This window comes from Conger conger, chromosome 14 (assembly GCF_963514075.1).
Source record: "Conger conger chromosome 14, fConCon1.1, whole genome shotgun sequence".
NCBI lineage: Eukaryota > Metazoa > Chordata > Actinopteri > Anguilliformes > Congridae > Conger > Conger conger.
In genome coordinates, this window is record NC_083773.1 from 44895667 (window position 1) to 44922688 (window position 27022).

The 27022-nt window shown below is 45.9% G+C and overlaps 1 protein-coding gene across 5 annotated transcripts in view; it reads left to right on the forward strand.

The window, feature by feature from the left end:
- itga7 (integrin, alpha 7) overlaps positions 1 to 25272 on the forward strand; it is a 69566-nt gene extending 44294 nt beyond the window's left edge. For 2 of the 5 annotated variants that reach the window (XM_061219341.1, XM_061219343.1), the window contains exons 12-25: positions 88 to 257; positions 950 to 1090; positions 3044 to 3159; positions 5112 to 5292; positions 6443 to 6520; positions 7871 to 7950; positions 8264 to 8341; positions 9387 to 9489; positions 9680 to 9877; positions 11511 to 11627; positions 16834 to 16947; positions 18478 to 18576; positions 19217 to 19342; positions 23157 to 25272. In XM_061219341.1, the coding sequence (XP_061075325.1) occupies positions 88 to 257; positions 950 to 1090; positions 3044 to 3159; positions 5112 to 5292; positions 6443 to 6520; positions 7871 to 7950; positions 8264 to 8341; positions 9387 to 9489; positions 9680 to 9877; positions 11511 to 11627; positions 16834 to 16947; positions 18478 to 18576; positions 19217 to 19342; positions 23157 to 23312 (1757 nt within the window). In that variant the 3' untranslated portion in view covers positions 23313 to 25272. Of the gene's footprint in view, positions 1 to 87; positions 258 to 949; positions 1091 to 3043; positions 3160 to 5111; positions 5293 to 6442; positions 6521 to 7870; positions 7951 to 8263; positions 8342 to 9386; positions 9490 to 9679; positions 9878 to 11510; positions 11628 to 16833; positions 16948 to 18477; positions 18577 to 19216; positions 19343 to 20553; positions 20706 to 23156 lie in introns of all 5 variants that reach the window. The other 3 variants (XM_061219342.1, XM_061219344.1, XM_061219346.1) reach the window with 2 other exon arrangements.
- The last annotated feature ends 1750 nt before the right edge of the window (positions 25273 to 27022 follow it).

Here is a 27022-nt window from a genome sequence, read left to right on the forward strand (position 1 = left end):
AGTCATTGGTCAGATCGTCAGGGGGCGGTTCAGGGAAGTCTGACATGAAAAGTGTGATATAATGAAAGTATTACTGATTTGCTTCAGCCCTGGAGGTGGTGTTGGAGGTGGAAGCTGAGCTCAGGAAGCTGAATCTGCCCCAGCGTGTCAGCTTCCTGTCCCACAGAACGTCTGAACACGATTTCCTGCACTCTGTGGAGATAGCGCTCCTCGGGCAGAACCACACAGCCTGCCGTGTCATTACCCTCCAGCTGCAGGTAGGGGGCAGCAGAGTCACTCAGACACACTGCACTACCCTCCAGCTGCAGGTAGGGGGCAGCAGAGTCACTCAGACACACTGCACTACCCTCCAGCCACAGGTAGGGGGCTGCAGAGTCACTCAGACACACTGCACTACCCTCCAGCCGCAGGTAGGGGGCACCAGAGTCACTCTCACTCAGTAGACCTCAGTGGGCACAGACACACTGCACTACCCTCCTGCTGCAGGTAGGGGGCAGCAGAGTCATTCTCACTCACACACCTGTGAATCCCTGCAGATTACAGACAGTAAAACAACATCTGTACACCAAATTATCACAGAATAAAATATTATTTTGCTGTGAAACAGAGATATTTGCACTGTCCTTGAAATATATTTCAGCAATAGAGAAGTTACAATACATGCAGGTACAATTTGAGCACACTTCAGCAATATAATATAGATGCCATATGTGAGTAAAATTTTAACAATACGGATGCCCTGAGAATTTTTAGTAACACGTGTTGGTGTCCAAAACATACAATGGTGTAAAAGAATAATTTAATTCTGAATAGTAATGAAAATGGATGCAGTAATTTGCATGGACTCATTGCAAACTCATTATTTTAAGCTTCCTGTTTGAGGGCTGTGCCGTTTGGTTGTTCACGTGCCGCAGTGTTGCCTCTGAGCCTCGCTCTCTCTGTGCCTCAGGACGGCCTCCGGGACAAGCTCCGGCCCATCTCGCTGTCTGTCACTCACAGCATCAGGCACAGGAAGCCACCAGCACACGCCAAGCTGGGCGAGCTCAGCCCCGTGATGAGCCCCACCATCCCCAGCACCCTGCACACTGAGGTACCCTACGCCCTACACCCTGCGCCCTGCACCCTACACCCTACACACTGCACCCTGCACCCTACACCCTGCACACTGAGGTACCCTACACCCTACGCCCTACACCCTGCACCCTACACCCTACACCCTACACACTGAGGTACCCTACGCCCTACACCCTACGCCCTACACCCTGCACCCTGCACCCTACACCCTACACACTGCACCCTGCACACTGAGGTACCCTACGCCCTACACCCTGCACCCTGCACCCTACACCCTACACACTGAGGTACCCTACGCCCTACACCCTACGCCCTACACCCTGCACCCTGCACCCTACACCCTACACACTGCACCCTGCACACTGAGGTACCCTGCGCCCTACACCCTGCACCCTACACCCTACACACTGCACCCTACACCCTGCACATTGAGGTACCCTACGCCCTACACCCTGCACCCTGCACCCTACACCCTACACACTGCACCCTGCACCCTACACCCTGCACACTGAGGTACCCTACACACTGCACCCTGCACCCTACACCCTACACACTGCACCCTACACCCTGCACACTGAGGTACCCTACACCCTACACCCTGCACCCTACACCCTACACACTGCACCCTAAACCCTGCACACTGAGGTACCCTACCCCCTACACCCTGCACCCTGCACCCTACACCCTACACACTGCACCCTGCACCCTACACCCTGCACACTGAGGTACCCTACACACTGCACCCTGCACCCTACGCCCTACCCCCTGCACCCTACACCCTGCACACTGAGGTACCCTACACCCTACACCCTGCACCCTACACCCTACACACTGCACCCTAAACCCTGCACACTGAGGTACCCTACCCCCTACACCCTACACCCTACACCCTGCACACTGAGGTACCCTACGCCCTACCCCCTGCACCCTACACCCTGCACACTGAGGTACCCTACCCCCTACACCCTGCACCCTGCACACTGAGGTACCCTACCCCCTACACCCTACACACTGAGGTACCCTATGCCCCACACCCTGCACCCTGCACACTGAGGTAGCCTACCCCCTACACCCTACACCCTGCACACTGCACACTGAGGTACCCTACCCCCTACACCCTACACCCTGCACCCTGCACACTGAGGTACCCTACCCCCTACACCCTGCACCCTACACCCAGCACCCTGCACACTGAGGTACCCTACCCCCTACACCCTGCACCCTGCACACTGAGGTACCCTACCCCCTACACCCTACACCCTACACCCTGCACACTAAGGTACCCTACCCCCTACACACAGCACCCTGCACACTGAGGTACCCTACCCCCTACACCCTACACCCTGCACCTTACACCCAGCACCCTGCACACTGAGGTACCCTACCCCCTACACCCTACACCCTGCACCTTACACCCAGCACCCTGCACACTGAGGTACCCTACCCCCTACACCCTACACCCTGCACCCTGCACACTGAGGTACCCTACCCCCTACACCCTGCACCCTGCACACTGAGGTACCCTATCCCTTACACCCTGCACCCTGCACCCTGCACCCTGCACACTGAGGTACCCTACGCCCTACACCCCACACTCTACACCCTGCACACTGAGGTACCCTACCCCCTACACCCTGCACCCTGCACACTGAGGTACCCTACCCCCTACACCCTACACCCAGCACCCTGCACACTGAGGTACCCTACCCCCTACACCCTACGCCCTACGCCCTACACCCTGCACCCTGCACACTGAGGTACTCTACCCCCTATCCCCGACACACTGAGGTCAGTGCAGTGCAAGTTACCATAGTTACTGACAGGCTTTCTCTGATCTTGCGCTAACAGAGCTACAATTTAATGATGAGCTAATGGGCCACCAAACCAAAATGGGTACCCAACACCTTCATAGATTAGCGATGTGTGAAAAGATATTACACGTCTCACAACCTTACCTGCTTCCCCACAGGTTAATTTCCTGAAGGAGGGGTGCGGCTCTGATAAGATCTGTCAGAGTAACCTGCAGCTGAGCTACCAGTTCGGCATACGCCCAGCGAGCTCTGCACAGTTCACCCCTCTGTCTGCGTGAGTGCGCTTCATTTCGCCTTTTTCTCTCCAATCTTCACCAGTAACACTTCCATTTTACAGCCACAAATTACCTAGTATTTACTGGGTAAGTACACAGCTACTTCTGTCATAAATAGTTTGGGCATTTCTAATATCTGCTGGGAGCTTGTTCCAGCTGTGGGTAGCATAGTAACAGAAAGCTGTCTCTCCTTCTTTTAACTCTTAGAATAGTTACTAAACTATCAGATGACCTTAGGGCTCTAGGGGGTTCGTATGGCAAGAGTAGATCAGAGATTTAGTGATTTGTACACAAGCAGCAATGTTTTGAGTTGAATTCTCTGATTGATTAGGAGTCAGTGCAAAGAACTAAGAACTGGAGTGATGTGATCAAATTCTCTTGTTTTTGTTAACACTCTAGCATCAGTTGCAGTTGGCAAATCACTTTTGTTTGATAGGCCTGTTAATAAGCCATTACAATCAGAATAATTACCACCACCAGGTGTGAAATCTCTGGCCAATCAATGGCATCTATGATTAATTCAATGTTAAATGGCTGCATTTTGTCATTCACACATTCACACACACCATCAGTGATTGGCTGCCATGCAAGGCACCAATTAGCTTCTTGGGGGAAATTAGGAGTTAGGTGTCTTGCTCAAGGACACTTGACACCCAGGGCAGGGATCTTACCCCCTGACCTAATGTCGCCAAGGTAATTACGAGGTAGGAAACAGGACCAGCCGACTCACCCACTCCTGTCGGTGAGTGTTAGATTGAGTGTCCCTGCTGCAAGGGAACCTTTTTTCTGCCGAGTGCAGGGATCATCAAATCTGGACCTCCAATCCAAATCCACCCCGGTTTTCTTTTTTCCCAGGTAATTAAGTGAACAGTTAGTGCTGCTGATCACCCAGACTGTCTTCACACCTGATCCCTGGCCTAGTAGAAACCCCTCTGAAAGGTTCTAAAGCAGTGGTCTCCAACCCTGGTCCTGGAGGGCCACAGGGTCTGCTGGGGTCTCCAACCCTGGTCCTGGAGGGCCACAGGGTCTGCTGGGGTCTCCAACCCTGGTCCTGGAGGGCCACAGGGTCTGCTGGGGTCTCCAACCCTGGTCCTGGAGAGCCACAGGGTCTGCTGGGGTCTCCAACCCTGGTCCTGGGGAGTTGCAGGGTGTGCTGGTTTTTGTTGTTACTCTGCACTTAATTAATCAATGAGAGCAGTTGAATACACAGTAAACTCACCTCACCTGGTTATCTGGATCTCAATAGGGTGCTCATTTTAAGGTGAATTCAAAAACCAGCAGATCCAGTAGCCAGGACAAGGGTTGGAGAGCTCTGTTCTGAAGAGAAGGTTCAGAGAGATCTCCTTGACTGCGCTAATGGCAACGCTATCTTCAAGTATGCTGGATCAACAAGGTCAGGTATCGGCAGACCCTGGTCCTGGAGAGCCACAGGGTGTGCTGGGGTCCTCACTCCTGGTCCTGGAGAGCCACAGGGTGTGCTGGGGTCCTCACTCCTGGTCCTGGAGAGCCACAGGGTGTGCTGGGGTCCTCACTCCTGGTCCTGGAGAGCCACAGGGTGTGCTGGGGTCCTCACTCCTGGTCCTGGAGAGCCGCAGGGTGTGCTGGGGTCATCACTCCTGGTCCTGGAGAGCCGCAGGGTGTGCTGGGGTCATCACTCCTGGTCCTGGAGAGCCGCAGGGTGTGCTGGGGTCCTCACTCCTGGTCCTGGAGAGCTGCAGGGTGTGCTGGGGTCCTCACTCCTGGTCCTGGAGAGCCGCAGAGTAAAAGTAAAAGTGCTCCCCAGTATTCTGTCCCAATCAGCGACAGACCTTCTAATGAGCAAGCTTCTTCAGCCAGGAGGTAGAACTAATGAGTGAAATCAGCTGGCTGAGTTTGTGGGTAGAAGACTGTCTGACCTCTGGACTTTCCCCCCATTGTTAAATCTCCCCCCTGTCCCTGTGTCTCGATGCAGAGATGAGGACGGGGTGCCTGTGTTCGCTTTCTCTGAGAGAATCCCGCTGGCCCTGGAGGTGACCGTCACCAACACGCCCTCCGACCCCAGCTGGCCCCAGCGGGATGGGGACGACGCACATGCTGCTCAGCTGCTGGTGACCCTCCCAGAAACCCTGTCCTACTCCGGCATCAGGCCACAGGTACACACACACACACACACACACACACACACACACACACACACACACACATGCACAGAAACCCTGTCCTACTCCGGCATCAGGCCACAGGTACACACACACACACACACACACACACACACACACACACACACACACACATGCACAGAAACCCTGTCCTACTCCGGCATCAGGCCACAGGTACACACACACACACACACACACACACACACACACACACACACACACACACACACACATGCACAGAAACCCTGTCCTACTCCGGCATCAGGCCACAGGTACACACACACACACACACACACACACACACACACACGCACACACACACACGCACACACACACACACATGCACAGAAACACTGTCCTACTCCGGCATCAGGACACAGGTACACCCGCCTGTCAGTCACACACACACACACACACACATGTCCTACTCCGGCATCAGGACACAGGTACACCCGCCCTGTCAGTCACACACACACGCACACATGCACACATCCCATACACATACACATTAGGTGCCAGAGCATGTTGATGCACATATAACATACACATTAGGTACCAGAGCATGTTGATGCACATATAACATACACATACACATTAGGTACCAGAGCATGCTGATGCACATATAACATACACATTAGGTGCCAGAGCATGTTGATGCACATATAACATACACATTAGGTACCAGAGCATGCTGATGCACATATAACATACACATTAGGTACCAGAGCATGTTGATGCACATATAACATACACATTAGCTGCCAGAGCATGTTGATGCACATATAACATACACATTAGGTACCAGAGCATGTTGATGCACATATAACATACACATTAGGTGCCAGAGCATGTTGATGCACATATAACATACACATTAGGTACCAGAGCATGTTGATGCACATATAACATACACATTAGGTACCAGAGCATGTTGATGCACATATAACATACACATTAGCTGCCAGAGCATGTTGATGCACATATAACATACACATTAGGTACCAGAGCATGTTGATGCACATATAACATACACATTAGGTCCCAGAGCATGTTGATGCACATATAACATACACATTAGGTCCCAGAGCATGTTGATATATCCCATGATACTCTAATGTAAGGGCTGAGTGCTCTGTTGCTCCAGCAGGTGCAAGTGGAATGCCAGGCCAATCAGAACGTCACAGAGTGCGAGCTGGGGAACCCCCTGAAGAGAAACACCAAGGTAACCAGTCCCAAATAAAATACACACACACACGCCCACACACAACACGCACACACACACTCCTCCATATACACACACATACATGTATACTCCCAAACACACACACACACACACACACACTCATGCACACACACTCCCGCACATACACACACATACATGTATACTCACAAACACACACCCCATACACACACATTCACACACACTCATTCTCACACACAGACACACACTCACTCTCTCACACACACACACACTCCTGCACATACACACACATACGTACTCCCAAACACACACATTCAAGCACACACACTCACACATAGACACACACACTCGTACCTACATACATACTCCCAAACACTGACACACACTCTCACGTACACTCATACACACACACACTCGCACATACACACTCCTGCACATACACATACACATACACACACACACAGACACACATACATGCACCTGTACACACACACACAGAAACACACACACACACATATTTAAATGACACCTTAGCTCCTGCATTGCGCCAAAGGTTAATTTCCATAACAGGGCTGCACATTAGTCTTCCTGTGACTCATGTCTGAGAGCTGGGCTAGTGCACAGCGCTGTGTAGAGTAGCAGGGCTGGCCATGGTGGGCTTAGGAGAGAACGTGCCTCTCCACCCTCTCCTGAGGTCATGGTGGTCTCTCCCCCCTCTCCTGAGGTCATGGTGCCGTTTTTGATCATAAATACAGCTGGTGAATACGGCTGGGCATGGCATGCTGGGAGGGTAATGGAACATTGTGTACGAGTAGGTTATCTGAGAAGGCAGGAAGTCCATTGCTGTAATGGTAGCGCGCTAGAAGCCAACACTGCTTTAATCATATTCAGTTATTTTCAGGGAATAGAATCGCAGAACTAGCAGAACAAGCTTGTTTCCTGGCATATAATATTCATGACTTTGAAATCTTCATCTATAATTCAAAATAATTTATGAATATGTTATATTGACAATATTTGAAGTCAGTTTATAGCATGTGTGCTATTAATATGAATTTGCAGTTAACAGATATTGCACTCATGCAGTATGCACATTTTAAACCGATAATAAGTTTAAATTAACATACTGTATGAGTGCAAATACAAACACAGACACACACACATTCAAATGCTTGTTGATATGCGCACACACACACGATGGAGAGCCTCAGGGCCTCGGTTGGATTGGAGGTCTGGCCTGAAGCATGTTGAGGTTTAATCTGATCTCATTTCCTGAAATACTGATGTTCGCTTTAATGGATAGCAATTTATTTCTCTTTTTTTTCATAATCCTATTTCACTGTGTCTTTAATCTTTCTGTGTCCCCCTCAGCTGAAATTCTACATACTCCTGGGCACCTCAGATATCACCGTAGAAACCACTGACTTGTCTGTTGATCTCCTCTTGTCAACGTAAGTCCCTTTAGTGTGAGACACTGCCCTGCTCCATCTCATCTGTAAATCATATTCACATGGGATTTATGTAAGAGATAAATGCCTGTCTTTGGTGTATGTGTGTGTACATGTGTGTATGTGAGTGAGTGAGTGAGTGTATGTCTGTGTGTGTATGTGTGTGTGTATGTGTGCAAATGGTTGACATTTATATTGCGCCTTTATCCAAAGCGCTGTACAACTGATGCTTCTCCAACCCTCCGACTGCCAGACGACTGCTCTTACCTCCTGAGCCAATATCATGTGTGTGTGATTAACATGCTCCTCTCTCCAGTATCAGTGAGCAGCCTGATCTGGCCCCAGTCACAGCCTTCGTCAAAGTGGTGATAGAGCTCCCCCTGTCTGTTAGCGGGTAAGTACGCCCATTAAAGCAGCTCTGTGTCATTCCCATTAAAGCAGCTCTGTGTCATTCCCATTAAAGCAGCTCTGTGTCATTCCCATTAAAGCAGCTCTGTGTCATTCCCATTAAAGCAGCTCTGTGTCATTCCCATTAAAGCAGCCCTGTGTCATTCCCATTAAAGCAGCTCTGTGTCATTCCCATTAAAGCAGCCCTGTGTCATTCCCATTAAAGCAGCTCTGTGTCATTCCCATGAAAGCAGCTCTGTGTCATTCCCATTAAAGCAGCTCTGTGTCATTCCCATTAAAGCAGCCCTGTGTCATTCCCATTAAAGCAGCTCTGTGTCATTCCCATGAAAGCAGCTCTGTGTCATTCCCATTAAAGCAGCTCTGTGTAATTCCCATTAAAGCAGCCCTGTGTCATTCCCATTAAAGCAGCTCTGTAATTCCCATTAAAGCAGCCCTGTGTCATTCCCATTAAAGCAGCCCTGTGTCATTCCCATTAAAGCAGCTCTGTGTCATTCCCATTAAAGCAGCTCTGTGTAATTCCCATTAAAGCAGCACTGTGTCATTCCCATTAAAGCAGCTCCATGTAATTTATTACAACTTCATGAGATTCGGTAAATGGCTACAATCATCATACACACACCGTTGTCTGCCATCAGCTTTCCACATCAGCTGAAGCAGGTTTCTCTCTCTGCTGATTACAGCAACTCATCAGTGCACACAGTAAAATGTTCAGTCCTCATATGTCAAATGATCAATAAAGATAGTGAAAATGTGACATTAATGAATGAGCTTGTTAAATATTAAGAGCAGAAGCTGGCATGCAATCCACAAAAGGACTCTCATGGACTGTTCACCACATCAGTTTCCACATTGCATTACATTACATTGTAATCATTTAGTAGCCACTCTTATCGAGAGTGACGTATCATCGAAGTGTGAATTATACCCAGGGGCAAATTTGGTGAAAACCCTAGGGGAAAGTGCTAATATTTTTAGTTTTACTGTTTTACTGATTCCGTGAAAGTGTGTCCTTTTTTACCCATAATCCCTAGGCTGGCCCGCCCACATCAGCTGTTCTTCAGCGGTACGGTGAAAGGAGAGCGCGCCATGAAGACCATGGAGGAAGTGGGAAGTGCAGTGGAGTACGAGTTCACGGTGAGAAACAGGGAGATGAGCGAATTGATAGAAAAATCCCCTTTAAATATCATGCCCATTTTCCCATTTAATTTTTTGCCAAAATTTAAATGAAATTTAATGCAACCTACTAGAAAAAAAGAAGATATACCCTTACCTTTAAAGCTTACACATTCATGGGTTTCCATGTTGACCCTATGTTTTAAATCAGGTGACCAACCCTGGGAAGCCCCTGCAGAAGTTTGGCTCCGCCTTCCTGAACATCATGTGGCCCCATGAACTGGCCAATGGGAAGTGGCTCCTGTACGCTACAGGGTTCCATTTCGAGGGTCACCCACATTCCAGCTGTGTCTCAACCAATATCCTGGGGCTGAACTCCAGCGACCCCACTGAACCCGCCCACATAAAGGTAGGACTGTTCCCCATAAAGCCAGAAACCTCTCATAGTTATTTCAGTAAGGACCAGGCATTTTTGCTTCCACTTTTACTGAAACAGTTGTTGATGGTGTATTGATGCTTGAAGTTCACATTGTGCGGTATTTTGGTATTATTTCAGTTTTAGCATATCTTTTGACTGGCACAGACAGTTTTTGCGTGCAATGAAGGATATTTTTTATGCATCCATCGGTTTTTGAAGTTTCATTATAATTACTTGAAGTGTGTTTTCTTGCTTCAGACTAAGAATCCCCTAATGTCTCCACGCCAGCCATTTTGAAGCCAACAGGCTGTCAGGAACTTCTGTAAATATATTAAATCTGCTTCTTCACACACAAAAACTGACTAAGCCATTCAAAAACACGCACTAAAAGATGAAATAATGTTAAAATTCCCCAGGAAGTGAACTTCAAGCATCAATAAATAATTTATAAAAGTGCAACAAGTTTAAGTGGAAGTAAGTATTAGTTGTCTTTACTGAAATAACATTAAAAAATCTTTGAACTCTTTTGTGAATGACATTTTTTTTCCTGTAACATTCAATCACAATTAAATACAAGAGCTTCAAAGTAACTCAGCACCTCAGCAGACTGTGAAGAAGGAACATAACACGTCAATGTATTTTCAAGTACTTGACAAATATAGACCAGAATCCGTTTTCCTATGTATTCTGTGTGAAGGTAATTAAGCTTAAGCATTTGTACAGAGGCAAGGAACAGGAAAGGGAAAAACTGTGACGACATTACAGAAATGCAATAGCACTGACACAATAACAGTGAGAATGGCAGTGAGATAAAAAGACTGATGAAATAACAGCAATGAAATGGCAGTGAGGAAATGATAGTAATGTAATGGCAATGTCAATGACTGATGAAACTGCATGTGTAAGGTGTGTGTAAAGGGTGTGCAAAGGGTGTGTAAAGGGTGTGTAAGGTGTGTGTAAGTGGTGTGTAAGGGGTGTGTAAGGTGTGTGTAAAGGGTGTGTAAAGGGTGTATAAGGGGTGTGTAAGGTGTGTGTAAGGGGTGTGTAGGGTGTGTGTAAGGTGTGTGTAGGGTGTGTGTAAAGGGTGTGCAAAGGGTGTGTAAAGGGTGTGTAAGGTGTGTGTAAGTGGTGTGTAAGGGGTGTGTAAGGTGTGTGTAAAGGGTGTGTAAAGGGTGTATAAGGGGTGTGTAAGGGGCGTGTAAGTGGTGTGTAAGGTGTGTGTAAGGGGTGTGTAAGGAGTGTGTAAGGGGTGTGTAAGGAGTGTGTAAGGGGTGTGTAAGGGGTGTTTAAGGGGTGTGTAAAGGGTGTGTAAGGTGTGTGTCAGGGGTGTGTAAAGGGTGTGTAAGGGGTGTGTAAGGGGTGTGTAAAGGGCATGTAAGGGGTGTGTAAGGTGTGTGTAAGGGGTGTGTAGGGTGTGTGTAAGGTGTGTGTAAGGTGTGTGTAAGGGGTGTGTAAGGTGTGTGTAAGGTGTGTGTAGGGTGTGTGTAAGGGGTGTGTAAGGTGTGTGTAGGGTGTGTGTAAGGTGTGTGTAAGGGGTGTGTAAGGTGTGTGTAGGGTGTGTGTAAGGGGTGTGTAAGGTTGTGTAAGGGGTGTGTAAAGCTCTTGTCTCTCCTGCTGTGTCCAGGCCAGGCGGAAGGGGCGTTCTCACCCAGAGGAAGAGGGGCCAATCGCGCCGAAGAGCAGTGTTGCAAGAAGCTCACCTGCTGTGGCCGCTTCAGAGAGGAGGAAGTCCCTAAAGCTGGTGAGCAGGGAGGGGCAGGGAGGGGCAGGGTGAGCAGGGAGGGGCAGGGTGAGCAGGGAGGGGCAGGGAGGGGCAGGGAGGGGAGGGGTGAGCAGGGAGGGGCAGGGAGGGGCAGGGTGAGCAGGGAGGGGCAGGGAGGGGAGGGGGGGCAGAGTGGGGAGGGGCAGAGTGGGGAGGAGGGGCAGAGTGGGGAGGGGCAGGGTGGGGAGGAGGGGCAGAGTGGGGAGGAGGGGCAGGGTGGGGAGGAGGGGCAGAGTGGGGAGGAGGGGCAGGATGGGGAGGGGGGGCAGAGCGGGGAGGGGGGGCAGGGTGGGGAGGGGGGGCAGGGTGGGGAGGGGAGGGGGGGCAGAGTGGGGAGGAGGGGCAGAGTGGGGAGGGGGGGCAGGGTGGGGAGGAGGGGCAGAGTGGGGAGGGGAGGGGGGGCAGGGTGGGGAGGGGAGGGGGGGCAGAGTGGGGAGGAGGGGCAGAGTGGGGAGGGGGGGCAGGGTGGGGAGGAGGGGCAGAGTGGGGAGGAGGGGCAGGATGGGGAGGGGGGGCAGGGTGGGGAGGAGGGGCAGTTATGATTAGTGAGTGAGGTGTGGAGCTTGTGCGAGGAGGGGCAGAGTGGGGAGGAGGGGCAGGGTGGGGAGGAGGGGCAGTTATGATTAGTGAGTGAGGTGTGGAGCTTGTGCGAGTAGGGGGGAAGTGAGTGGGAGGTACAGAGGAGTAAGTGAACACTTTGTCCCCTTTCCCTCACTGATTTGTGCTAGTTAGTTTAATAAAGTTCAACTCAAGTCCACTTGTCATGCCAATAAAGCACATTTGAGTCATGAATCTTAAAGGGCTGTCAAGTCCTAATCACTCTCTCTCTCTCTTCCTCACTCTCCCTCTCTCCCTCTCTGTCTGTCTCTCTCTCTCTCTCTCTCTCTCTCTCTCTCTCTGTCTCTCTCTCTCTCTCTCAAATTCAAATTCAAATTCAAATGGCTTTATTGGCATGAATGGTAATAAACCGTTGTTGCCAAAGCAGTACAATATACAATAATTGTTAAAAAAAAAATAATAATAATGGAAAAAAAAAAAATAATAATAATAAAATAAAAAAACAACAGCAACATCAACCATCAACAACAACAACAGCTAAATAAAAATAAAAACAACAACAACAACGTATATTTAGTAAGTGATGGTGAGAGGTTATTATGTTAATTATATAATACATAGGTGTATTATCAAGTGAATAAAAGTTGATTGAAAAATATAATGATGAAAATATCTCTAATTCCTGTTCTCTGGAACAGATTATGGGACTATGTTACAGTGTTAATTTTCTTTTCTCTTAGCTCGTGGCAAGCGCTCACATATTGTGCAGACAACTCTTTAAGTTCTGGTGCTTCTCCCAGACATATGCTTAATCGTTCATCATAAGTTTTGCTGTCATATGATGTGATGCTGGTTTTAACTTTCCCTAGGAAAGCCTCCCTTAGAGTTGCATATATGGGGCAGGAGAGGAGAAAGTGAGATTCAGTTTCTATTTCCCCGGATCCACAGTGTTTACATGTTCTCTCCTCTCTGGGCTTCCATTCCTACCTATGGCGTCCCGTCTCTATTTCCAGGCTATGGTCACTGAGTCTGTACATTGTTAAGGTGCGTCTCTGTTTGGGGTTTTTTATATTAACAAGGTACTGTGCTAAGGTGTATTTTCTATTCAATGACCGATAACATTCTAATTTGTTGAAGTTGTTTATTTCAGTCAGCCAATTTTCAATGTATTCATTTTTGTTTTTGTTATCTATTATTTTTAGTTGTGTTTTTGAAAGAGTATGGAGGGTGTTGTTTTGAAGATGGTATGTTTCTTTTATATGTTTCAGGGGGTCTGTCTCAGGGCGGAGGCAGTTACTCATGAATGCTCTGTGCTGGTATGATTCAGGATCAGCCTGGGCTAGATGAGCCTGGAAGTTAATAGCCCTTTTGATCATGGGGAGGGACAGAGGGAATTTACCCAGCTCTGCTCTGGGTTGGGTTATTTCTATGGACCTTAAGGATGTCTTTACAGAATTCAAGATTAAGTTTTTCTATGGGAGTTTTGTCCCAAGATGCAGGTTTCTGGTTAAGTAATGGGCCCCACACCTCACTCCCATAGAGAAGAATGGGTTCAATTACACAGCTGAAAATTTTAAGCCAAATTTTAATTGGTGGATGGAATTTGTTCAGTGATCTTCTGATGCTATAGTAGGCCCTGCATGCTTTATCTGCCAATGCATTTATAGCTCTGTCAAACCTGCCAGAAGCACTGATTATTATGCCTAGATAATTGTACTCCATAGTGTGCTGCAATGTGGTCTCCCCCAGAGTAAACCGGTATCGGGATCCCCGTGATCTGCCCTTTTTTTGGAACACCATAATCTTAGTTTTTTCCAGGTTAATGGCCATTGTCCAATTTTGACAGTAGTTCTCGAGCAGTGATAGGTTCTGTTGTAACCCTTGTTCTGTAGGAGATACCAAGACTAGATCATCTGCATACATGAGGAACTTGATTTCTTTTCCTTGTAATTCTAGTCCAGGACTTGGAGATTGTTCGAGTGTAGTGGCCAGTTTGTTGATGTAAATATTGAATAGGGTGGGAGAGAGGCTGCAGCCCTGATGAACTCCTCTCCCTTGATTGAAATACTCTGTTTTGTTGTTTCCAATTTTCACAGAGCATTTCATTTTCAGAATATTTTGATTTAATTAGGTCATATACTTTTCCACCTATGCCGCTTTGAAGGAGTTGAAAAAGTAATCCATTGTGCCAAATTGAATCAAAAGCCTTTTTTAGATCTACAAAGCAGGCAAATATCTTTCCTTTGTTTTTTGTGTGGACATGATTCTTAATAAGTGTGTGTAGAGTGTAAATGTGATCTGATGTTTGGTGTTTGGGTAAGAAGCCGATCTGACTTTTTGATAGTGCATTGCGTTCAATTAGGTATGTCGATAATCTAGAATTTAATATGCTACAGAAGACCTTTCCAAGGTTAATATTAACACAGATCACTCTGTAATTGCTGGGGTCAAGTTTGTCTCCGCTTTTAAAAATGGGAGTTATGAGACCTTTATTCCAAATCACAGGGAAGCTTCCAGTTTTCAGCACTAGGTTGAAGAGCTTTAGGATAGCAAATTGAAGTTTAGGACTGCTGTGTTTCAGCATTTCTGAATTGATGCTGTCAATTCCACAGGCCTTTCCATTTTTTAGAGCTTTGAGTTTTTGTTGTAGTTCTTGAATGCTAATGAGATAGTCAAGAGCACATTGATTATCTTTTATTGTGGTTTCCAATATTTTTAGTTTTTCAATGGTTAAGGTCTGATTAGAAGTTAAACCTTGGCTCTCTGGATTCTTATAAAGATCTTCAAAGTATTTTTTCCAGATATTGCCGTTTTTAATTGGACTAGTCTCTGTTTGGAGAGTTTTATTCATTTTTTTCCATAGCTGCCAGAAGGAATTTTGATTTACAGCCTTTTCAATTTTGGTTAGTTCACTCTCCATATATTGGGATTTTTTCACATTGAGTTGTTTTTTATATTGTTTTAGAGCCTGAAAGTATTCGAGGCGTCCCACTTGGTCATTGGGGTTTCTATGTTTGACAGCTTTCTTAAGTTCTTTTTTGATGAAGCACATTCTCTGTCAAACCATTTCTCTTTTTGCTTTGTGCTTGTTTTTCTACTTCTTGATATTTTTAGTTTAGCCAATTGTATAAATATGTTGTTCAAATCATGTGTGGCCAAATTCATGTCTTTTCTATTAGGCTGATATTGTGTGGTCAAAAATGTATCCACCATGTAATGAATTTCATCACAGCATAATGCTGCAGTATAATCATTTTTGCTGTGTTCTGACCCTCTGTATGTCCTCGGGAGAGGAAAAAGGTTGGGTTGTAGGTTTGGTTTTTCAGTGTGTGTCACTGACTTTTTCAAATACAAAATTGTTTGGCTGTGGTCTGATATAGGAAGTTGTGGCAAGACTACAAATGCATTGATATATCCTGGTTCTATGTCAGTAATGGAATAGTCCACCACGCTACTACCTAGCACAGAGCAGTAAGTGAATCTACCCAGAGAGTCCCCTCTGATCCTGTATAGACCCAGGCCTTTGCACACCTGGAGTACCTGCTTGCCGCTTTTGTTTACCACACTGTCATAACTTTGGCTCTGTGTGGTTATGTAGGTTTGGCACAAAGGGTTTTGTCCAAATATATGTCTGCTTCCCTCCATGTCAATGAAATCTGGCTCTCTACCAGTTCTGGCATTTAGATCACCACATATTAGGATAGAACCTACAGTCTGGAAATGGCTTATTTCTTTTTGGAGTTCCTTAAAGTCCTCCTCCACATAGTAGGGGGAATTAGAAGGTGGGATATAAACTGCACATAGATAAACATCCCTGTTGTTTTCTAATATACTTGTGTCAATTTTAATCCACATGTGGTTTTTCCCTTTTTTGATTGGTGAGATGCAGTCTTTGTGTTCCCCTTTATACCATACCAAGATACCACCCGAGTCTCTGCCATTCTTAACATGGGCATGTTTTACAGAGGGTATGCTAAGTTCAATGTAATTGTTTGGACAACTGGAATGGAGTGGAATGTTTTTGATTCCATGTTTCATTCAAAATAATTATATCTGTATTTTTTACACTATTTACAAATTCAGGGTTTGTTGATTTTAAACTAAAAGTTGAAGAGTACAAGCCCTGAATGTTCCAGCTACTAATTGAGAATGATGCCATTTTCTTATTTTTACAGGAAAAGTGTTTCACTAAGAAATATCTGGTCTACAATCCAAAATATCATATACCAATCATACATCAATTAAATGTTCCTTTAACTCAATAATTGAGAACAGAGTAAGGTAATCAGGTTTCTTATCTGATTTGGGTTTACATGAGCAGGTGGAGGCGTCACTGTCCTTGCAGCTACCGTGGCATAGCTATCTCTCTGGGGTGGTGGCTGAGGCATCTGCTGCTGCTGCCACCAGTTGTCATGTCTCTGAGGAGCCTGGAGGGGTGGAGCATACGGAGGAGCCTGGAGGGGTGGAGCATACTGTGGTGTGGTGGGTCTGTGGCCTCTGGAAAGGCTTGGGCCACCATTTACAGGTGTTTTAGTGTGTTGGGGGCTCCTGGTGAGGTTAGCCTGACTGTTTGTGGTCCTGATGCGAGGGGTGGATGCTCTCTCTCTCTCTCTTCTCTCTCTCTCAGGACTGTCTCCTCGGTTCCGCTCGTTGTGTTCTGTTCCAGTGCCCGCTTCATGGGTTCTCCGGCACGGCCAACCTGAAGATTCAGGCCCGACTGTGGAACAGCACCTTTATAGAGGTACAGTTATCTTTCTCTGATTCCCACACTGTGGAACAGCACCTTTATAGAGGTACAGTTATCTTTCTCTGATTCCCACACTGTGAAACAGCACCTTTATAGAGGTACAGTTATCTTTCTCTGATTCCCACACTGTGAAACAGCACCTTTATAGAGGTACAGTTATCTTTCTCTGATTCCCACACTGTGAAACAGCACCTTTATAGAGGTACAGTTATCTTTCTCTGATTCCCACACTGTGGAACAGCACCTTTATAGAGGTACAGTTATCTTTCTCTGATTCCCACACTGTGGAACAACACCTTTATAGAGGTACAGTTATCTTTCTCTGATTCCCACACTGTGGAACAGCACCTTTATATATCCTGGTTCTCAGGCTCTGTGGGAATTAATGCTCCACCAGTTTAACTTAAATTAGATCGCCACAGGATGACCTATCCCATCCTCAACACATCACTGCACAGTTTTTTTTATGCGAAACTATACAATTCTGAAATTCCCTTTGATAAAAATCTATGTAAAACCCTCCTTTGCAATCTGCTCTCTACAACAAGGACAATGCTGCCTTAAATGCCACACTTTCTTTAAAGGAATTGGAGAAAGCCCTTCAGTGGATGAAAAACAGCAAACTACAGACCAATTTCTTTAATAAATGTTGATGCCAGATCCAAACCTCTGAGACCACCAGGGTTTTTTTCATGTAATCCTGGAAATAAATAATATTGTCAAATAATGCTAGGATAACATGGATCATCAGGTTTCACACAAATTTGTGGAGCTTGAGTGCACGTTGCCATTAAAGCAAAGGGTGGACATACCAAATACTAAGTTCAGAAATTCATGGAATTTTTTCAAAGATTCAACTTTTCACTCAAATTGTTATGCTGATAATATACTTAGCAATGATAAGGTTTGTATTAAATGAGAAAAGAATACAAAATAGAAGTGTTTACACTTGTATTTTTGCCCTGCCCTGATGACATTTGCATTTGTTTATTTCACAGAGAAGCTTCCAGCGAGAGCTATGCAGTCTAAAGAAAGCCAGCATCGCTGTAACAAATCATTTAGTAATAAGGAGGATATGGCTAAGCGGCATAGCGGGTGAAGAATATGTACTGAAGCTCTTTATTTATTTCCCTGGTGGAGCGCGCACTCCTCTAAGCCCAGCGTCTGGCCAGTGAATCGTGTTGATGATTGGATGGCTACAGGCGCTTTAAAATTGAGCTGCTCTGCGTTTACCCCTGAGGGCAGAACTCCAGCAGATTTCCCAGCAACCTCTGTGCCCTGATGCTCATCAGATGATGAGTGGGGTTTCCTGGCCTACATGCGGTGGTCACACAGGACCTGTGTTGCTCTACAGCGCACAGAATAACATTCGCTCAATCACGCTTAATCTCATGGCGAAGCTGCAGCAGTGATTATGTGCGAAGATATACAACATGGCGCCGTTGGTCCAGGGGCAAGCCTCCTACACTGTTCATGACACAAGCATCAACGTTTTTCCTCTCTCTCCATCCCCCTCTCTCTCAGGAGTTCTCCTCAGTCAGTGCGCTGGAGCTCTTGGTGAGAGCAAACATCACGGTCAAATCCAGCATCAAACACCTGGTGCTGAAGGACGCTGCAGCCGAGGTGAAAACACACACACAGTCTACTATTCAGAGGAAAACTCACGATCAACTATTATGTGAATTGTAGATAATTCACTGAAATATATGAAATATAGGCGGCACGGATGGTGCAGTGGGTAGCACTGCCGCCTCACAGCAAGGAGCTCCTGGGTTCGAATCCCCGTCGGCCGGGGCCTCTCTGTGAGGAGTTTGCATGTTCTCCCCGTGTCTGCGTGGGTTTCCTCCGGGTACTCCGGTTTCCTCCCACAGTCCAAAGACATGCAGGTTAGGCTGATTGGAGAGTCTAAATTGCCCGTAGGCATGAGTGTGTGAGTGAATGGTGCGTGTGCCCTGCGATGGACTGGTGACCTGTCCAGGGTGTATTCCTGCCTTTCGCCCAGTGTATGCTGGGATAGGCTCCAGCCCCCCTGCGACCCTGATCGGGATAAGCGGGTTCAGATAATGGATGGATGGATGGATGGATGGATATGAAATATATATGTATGTCAGTAACCAAGTTTTAAGAGGCTGTAATCATTAAGCAGAGTGATGCTAATTGCTGACTGGTGGTTGGTGTACATGAGCAGACTGATGCTAATTGCTGATTGGTGGTTGGTGTACATGAGCAGAGTGATGCTGATCTCTGATTGGTGTGTGGCCAGGTCCCTGTGATGATCTACCCAGAGCACACTCCGGTGGATCAGCACCTGATCCCCTGGTGGATCATCCCGCTGGCTGTCATGGCCGGGAGCACGGTCCTGGCGCTGCTCGTCTGCATCCTGTGGAAGGTACCAGCGCCACTCCTCACTCGGATTAGCCGGCTCTGACAGTCTGATCTTTTATTCACAAGGACGGGACGCAGAACTGATCAGAGCGCCACAATACTCTCCTGTCATCGTCAGGGCAACAGCCGCGGCTCTGAGCAAGTGTGGGGCGCTAGGCGCTAACGGCGCTTTAATGTCACCGCCACAGACCTGCTGTACCCACCCTCTCCTCCTCCTGCTGTTTCTCTTTCCCCTCGCTCCTCTCCTCCTTCATCTCATTTCCCTCATCCCTCGTTCATTTACCGTTTCTTCTGTTCTCTCTCATTCACAAGCAGTGCATCTCTCTTTCAAACCTTACCTCTCTCCCTCCTTCTCTCCCTCATCTCTCCCTCCATCTCTCCCTCGCTGTTTTCCACCCTCGCTCACACTCATTCTCCTGATTCCTTCATGAATTGTTTTCTCTTTTTTCAGTTGTAAGATCTTGTTCTTTCTCCCTCTCTCTCTCTCACCCTGTTTCTCTCTCTCTCACCCTGTTCCTCTCTCTCACCCTGTTTCTCTCTCTCACTCTGTTTCTCTCTCTCTCTCACTCTGTTTCTCTCTCTCTGACCCTGTTTCTCTCTCTCACTCTGTTTCTCTCTCTCACCCTGTTTCTCTCTCTCTGACCCTGTTTCTCTCTCTCACTCTGTTTCTCTCTCTGACCCTGTTTCTCTCTCACTCTGTTTCTCTCTCTGACCCTGTTTCTCTCTCACTCTGTTTCTCTCTCTGACCCTGTTTCTCTCTCTCTGACCCTGTTTCTCTCTCTCTCTCTCTCTCTCTCTCTCTCTCTCTCTCTCTCTCTCTCTCTCTCTCTCTCACCCTCTCTCTCTGACCCTCTCTCTCTCTCTCTCTGACCCTCTCTCTCTCTCTCTAACGCTCTCTCGCTCTCTCTGACGCTCTCTCTCTCTCTCTGACGCTCTCTCTCTCTCTCTGACGCTCTCTCTCTCTCTCTGACGCTCTCTCGCTCTCTCTCTCTCTGACCCTCTCTCTCTCTCTCTCTGACGCTCTCTCTCTCTCTCTGACCCTCTCTCTCTCTCTCTCTCTCTCTCTGACACTCTCTCTCTCTCTCTCCCTGTGGGGCCGCAGTGTGGGTTCTTCGCGCGTACGGAGCGCAGGCCTCTCTCTCTCTGACCCTCTCTCTCTCTCTCTCTCTCTCTCTCTCTGACGCTCTCTCTCTCTCTCTCCCTGTGGGGCCGCAGTGTGGGTTCTTCACGCGTACGGAGCGCAGGCCACAGTATGAGACAGAGTACTACCGCGCCCACCTGCAGCTGCAGCCGTCCGAGGCCGAGAAGCAGGCGTGTGACCAGCTATAGGCCCCCCCGCCACCCCCCTTCCTCCCTGTCCCCCAGCGGTAAACCTCCCCAGGACCTGCAGGACCCGGGCCCCTGGCTGTGCTGTGCCGTGCTGTGGCCCCCGCACTCCTGTCTCAAACGCTCATTCTGGCTGAGGAAGGCACAATATTTACGCAGTTCAATTCATGGCAAAACTTTATCTCCATCTGCTCACACTTATTGATTCAGTTACTTATTTATACACTGATCAATGGTTGCTAATGCTTAATAATTATGTGCGTTTGTGTCTAAACGTGTTGGTTTTATTTTGACCAAATTCAATTGAAGTTCAAACTGTCATTACCTTAAATCCAAAAATGCTATTAGTGACAATCCTTTGCAATTCATTTATGAAATTTGGTACCTGAACAATACACTAATAATAAATGGTTAGTCATAATATATTAGTGTCTGAATAGTAGTTATTGAGTCAATAATAAGGTCCTTAGGTGTGTACCCTAAAATAAAGTGCATCTCATTTATAATCAGATCTCCAAAGCCTGTTCCTCATCGACAGCCAGAATGAACCTTTCTAAAGACGACCAGCGTGTCCTTCACAGATGTGTCCACACAGCTAACACAAAATGTTCTCACAATGTCACTGAAATGTTTTGTCAGTGTTCTAACATTGGCACAACAGTACAGCAACATTGTGAGAGTTTTATGTTAGCTGGGGTGTGTCATTCACAGATCTGTCTACCGTGTGTGCAAGCACGTGGCAAAATCGTAACTTTGTGTCTGCAATGCCCATACCAGAAAGAAAATAGAATTAAAATATGTATTAAAAATGCTGTACTCTAGTAAAAATATGCTGTGAAGGAAACTATGAACTATGAGGAAAGACATACAATTTTCATTAAATGCACTTCCTAGGGAAAATCCACTGGAAAATGTGATTTGAAAATATAGTATAGCATATTCACAATAACAGCAAACTATGTGCAATTATATTCCATATAAAGTAATTATGTTCCATGTAAATATGCATTGTTTACGTTCATGGATTCCATACAGTATTTTAGATGATACTTACTTTAAGATGGGACTAGTATTGGGAAAGAAGTATGATTCATATACATGAGAAAGGTGATAGTTAAATATTTATATAGAACATGGATTAAATGTGTAAGTTTCCCAGGGAGAACATGAAGAGGATATAATATTCTATAACTCAATCCATATAACAGTATGTGAAGCTTATAATTTATCTGACAATAGAAATATTGCCCATAATATCATACATAATGCTATATACTATAATGTATGGTACTGTAATGCATTAATCATTTATCTAAAATTCACATGAATTCCAATTTTGCTTTTAAAAATGACTAGATAATGTAAAGTTTGTTTAAAAAGAAATAAGTGTTTAGCACTGTATTCCAAACTACAAACCCCCCAGTTGGATGTTCAAAGGAACACACTTTTTAGCTCCTGGATCTAACGCAGTGTGTATATTATGATAGCTGATCAAACAGCTGTTTGGCTGACAGTGTCCCTGTCTGGGAGTGGCTTGCAGCTGAACACATTCCACACCTGTTAGATATTCTCTTCATTGTCCATTTTCTCATTCAAAACAAAAATGAAAACATATTTATGTACAAGTATTTAGCACTAAATATACATACATACATATGCATACAGATCATGCCAAGCCCAGGTGAAATGGGCCAAACATTTTAACAATATGGGGCCAAAATGACACAAATAATCTCATTGTACTGTAAGGGTAGTGTAATATGAATCTATGTATGTCTGTGTCTCATCTCATGTAGATCATCTGCAAAATGTCTTCATTACATATTTTCACAGTGTATCTCACATAAAGAAACCAGATTGAAATGTATTTCACAAAATATATATAAGTTCACACATTGAGAATGTAATTCTTTCTGGTATGGGTACCTTTTGTGTATAGTTGCACAGCAGTGTTCGTACTGATTTTCTGACATGAATGTGATGGTTTCTCTTTTCTGTGTGCTGGTCTACCTGTAGAGTAGAGTTCCTGCAGGTAGATTCTGTGTGCTGGTCTACCTGCAGGGAAGAGTTCCTGCAGGTAGATTCTGTGTGCGGTGAAATGAAAGCTTGTGTGTTGGGGTTGTTTTCAGAGATGAGAGCTGGCGTTGCTTCATTCTGAATCCACAAAGCAGCAGTATTTATGGTACAGCAGCTGGCCATTGGCCGGTTGGAATACTCCGCTCCAGTCTCCGGCCAACGGAGAGAGCGCCATCGTTCCTGATTTAAGGAGTGCAGGCTGTATGCAGGGCTGTATTGTGGCACAGTGCTGAGGAATATTTGCATAATAAAAGTGCACGTATTTCAGCCTCATCTTCTGCACACTGAGAAACAATCCTGTGTGTGTTTGAGCACTCATGGTGCATGATCAGCTGCAGTGCTGATGAGTCATGTCATCTCTCTCTCTCGCCCTCTCTCTCTCTCACTCCCCCCTTCTCTCTCTCTCTCTCTCTCAGTGTGGGTTTTTCCACAGAGCCCAGTATAAGGACAACGTGCCCCAGTACCACGCAGTGAAGATTCCCCGTCAGGATCGGCCACAGTTCCAGGATGAAAAAGCGGGATCACCGCAAAAGAAGGAGTGGGTTACCCACTGGAGTGACAGCACTTCCTGAACTACACACACACACACACACACACACACATACCTGTACACACACACACACACTCACACACACATACCTGTACACACACACACACACACTCACACACACATACCTGTACACATACACCCACACACACACACATACCTGTACACACACACACACACACGTACCTGTACACACACACACACAAACTCACACATACCTGGACACACATATACATACACACACATACATGCCTGTACACACGTGTACATACACACAGACACACACACATACTGTAAAAAGAGCGTGTACATACACACGTACCTGTACACACACACACACACACACACACAAACTCACACATATGTACATACAGTACACACAAACACACACACACACCCCTGTACACACATGTACATACACACTGCACTGACCCTCTGACTAACCCTAACCCTGACTGTATCCTCCATGGGCCATAGACCGCCCACCCAATCACAGACAGAGGAGGGGCCACAAGCCCCGCCCACATGCTGCCACTTACACCTGTCGCCCTATAGGACAGGGGAAAAGGGGGAACCGCGGACAACCCAGCTGAGACAAAACAAATACACAATGAAGCAAATCTGCCCAGCTAAACACCAGACCAAAGAAGGCCTTTTCTCACACACACACATGTGCACACACACACACATGCACACATGCACACATGTGCACACACACACACACACATACACACACATGCACACAAACACACACACACTCACATACACACACACACACACTCACACACACACACACACACGCACACACACACACATACACACACACACACACACACACACTCACACACACACACACACACACACACACACACACACACACACACACACACACATGCAGACGCTGTTTCTCTGAGGACACAGAGCCTCAGGTGAGGCCCAGACTCCCTGTGAGTCAGAGAGGGGATCAGGCTGTAGCTTTGAACACTTCACCCTTCACAAGGCTGCTGAACGCAATAGCTTGGACAAAAACCCACCAGCGCTACCAAGGAGACGAAAGATTCGCCTGGGCTTGCAGACATGCACCATCAAGGGCTCGCAGATGGCAGCTTGCCCTGTGATTGGGCCAGTGCCACCATAAACAAGATGGAGGGGGTCCACAGTGTGAGACAGTTAGCCCAGCTCATCACACTCACTGCCTTCAGGCCACAACCACCGCAAGGAGAAAAGAGACTTTTTGTCAACTGTGCGTAGAGCTGCGAAACAGGAGACCGTCACTGTTTCTGTTTGCTTTTTTTAAGCATTTTTTTTATTTACAGAGGTGGCAAAAAGACAAAAAGTAAACAAAAGGTAACTGAAAAAGGGTTTCTGAAAGTGTGAAGATCCCTTTAACTGTAATCAGCTGGCCCGTTAAACTCCGTTTTGATGACTTTGAATGTATGGCATGAGCTCTAAAAATGTTGTCTCCGAATTATTTTTTATTTAAAATGGCATCCCTTTAAAGAGTGGCATGGAGGATGGGTTTATGTAAGATAGTTTTCACATTTTAGCAACAGAATGATAGCAGAAGTTCTAATTCACTGTTTTACCTTACCTTTCTTGTAAGTGCCTTATGCTAGTGGTGGCTATATTTGCTGTTTAAAAAAACAACAACCTGAAAATACAATTGGAGTCATAGCTGGTTGCTTAGTAACTGTTCTGGGAGAATTCTTTTTTTAAAGGGGGGGGGGGGGTGGAGTTTATATCCCATCTGGTGTGAATTAAACAGGATAAATGAATTATAACTCAAGGGGAAAGTGTGATATTTGGTGGTGGGATTGTCGAGGAGACAGGTTAGGTCTATAACGCGCATTGATATTGCTGGACAATCTTGTTTTACTGCATGAACAGACATTGCTGTACACAGTTGTTGGATGTCACACCAAAATGTTTATTTATTTCTGACAACCTGCCCTATTGTACCATTGTAAATAAAATAAGTCACAGAATGTGTTACCTGGCATTCATGTTATGCTCGGGGCCAGAACCCCAACCGCAGACCCCAGTATTTAAAGAAACCGTGTCTTTATTCAGTCCCAGGGTACAAGCCAGGTAAGCAGAGACACAGCGCCAAATCAAGAAGCAAAAGGGAAATCACAAAAACCGTCCACAGGTCAAAATCCAGGAGATCAGAACGGCAGAGGAACAGAGAAGTAGGCACAGGGAGAGTCATAAACAAAGCGAGGATCAAAAAGCAAAAAACACGAAACACAGGCAGTCAAAACAGAAGGGAATGAGCTAAACTCGAAGTCAGGCAATTTACTCTAAATCAGCCCTGAAATTATGATCAACATTCTGACAAAAGTGAAGACTCAGATTGGGGCTTATATACACAGAGGAATGAGACAACCTAGGCGGGGCATGGGAGTGAGGGTGGTCTAACAAATAGACACCAGGTGAGACACATGAAAGGGCAATCATTCAATAATGAGGGAGGAATGAAGACACGGGACACGTGAATAAACTATAAATTATGAAACTATATTCTTATATATAAAAGTGAATGTTAGTTAGACGAACATATTAGTGTGTTAATATAATTAGTACTGTACAAGTGCTATGTTCGTCGGGATTAGTAGATTAGTGCTATCTACAAACATGAATGGAGAGAAAGCAGGAAGTAAGAAAAGCGAGACTGAGAAGGAATTGTGGGAAAACACCCGAATAGTGAATCATGCAGGCAGGGAAGTGACTCGGGCTCAGAATACATTGAGACACAGACATCACAGGGGAAGAAGTGCAATGAACAATGAACGGAAATGGAAACCAGGCATGAATATGAAAAATAATGAAGTTACAAAAACAAAGAATAAACTAACAGACATAATACAGGATATTACAATTCACTTGGACAGACAGAGTGTGTGTGTGTGTGAGAGAGGGAGTTACCTTTTTTATTAGGGGAAAATAAAGATTACTTTGGTAGAGGTCTCGTAGGAGTGGAGTGTCTTGGTGCAGTCTGAAGTACTGAGTGAGAGATTTGGTAGAGGTCTCGTAGGAGTGTCTGGTGATCTTTGTAAGATATAACAGAGCAGTCCCTTTAGCTGTCTGAATTTGATGCAAGCTTAAATGCAAAGGTTAAATACAGTTAAATGCAAAGGTATTGGGGCAGCTTTGTCAATTGTTAGTTGTTCCTCTGTACTTGAAAAATAAATGTGATTAGTAAAGAAAAAAAAACAATTGCAAATCGTTCTTAATTAAATGCAGTTAATAGATATTATTTACCCTCTTGGAAGGCACACTATGTGAACAATAGCTATGCATGCCATGAATAATACAAGTCCTGTGTTCACATTGTGCTACATCGCAAATGATGACAGAATTATTATAATTTTTTAATGATCAAATCAAAGACTGAGGTGAATAAACAGGTGTGGACACCTGGCACCTAAAATGAATAATTAGGTATATAATGAAAAATTCAGTATATTGGTATATAATGAACAATTCAGTATATCGGTATATATAAACAATTCATCATTGAAATTGAGCCAAACCTCACTTGTTTTAATAAGTTTGAGGAACATATTATAAAATAACTGAAAGACATGTAGGCAAACTTGAGTAAGATTGCCTGCAATCAAATCCAGTATACACAGGGGTCCCCAGGACTGAGTTTGAGAACCAGCGCACGAGACGGTCTCAAAAACATACAGCAGACTCGGGTCTTTGTGTGCGAATAAAACCTATCATTGCGGT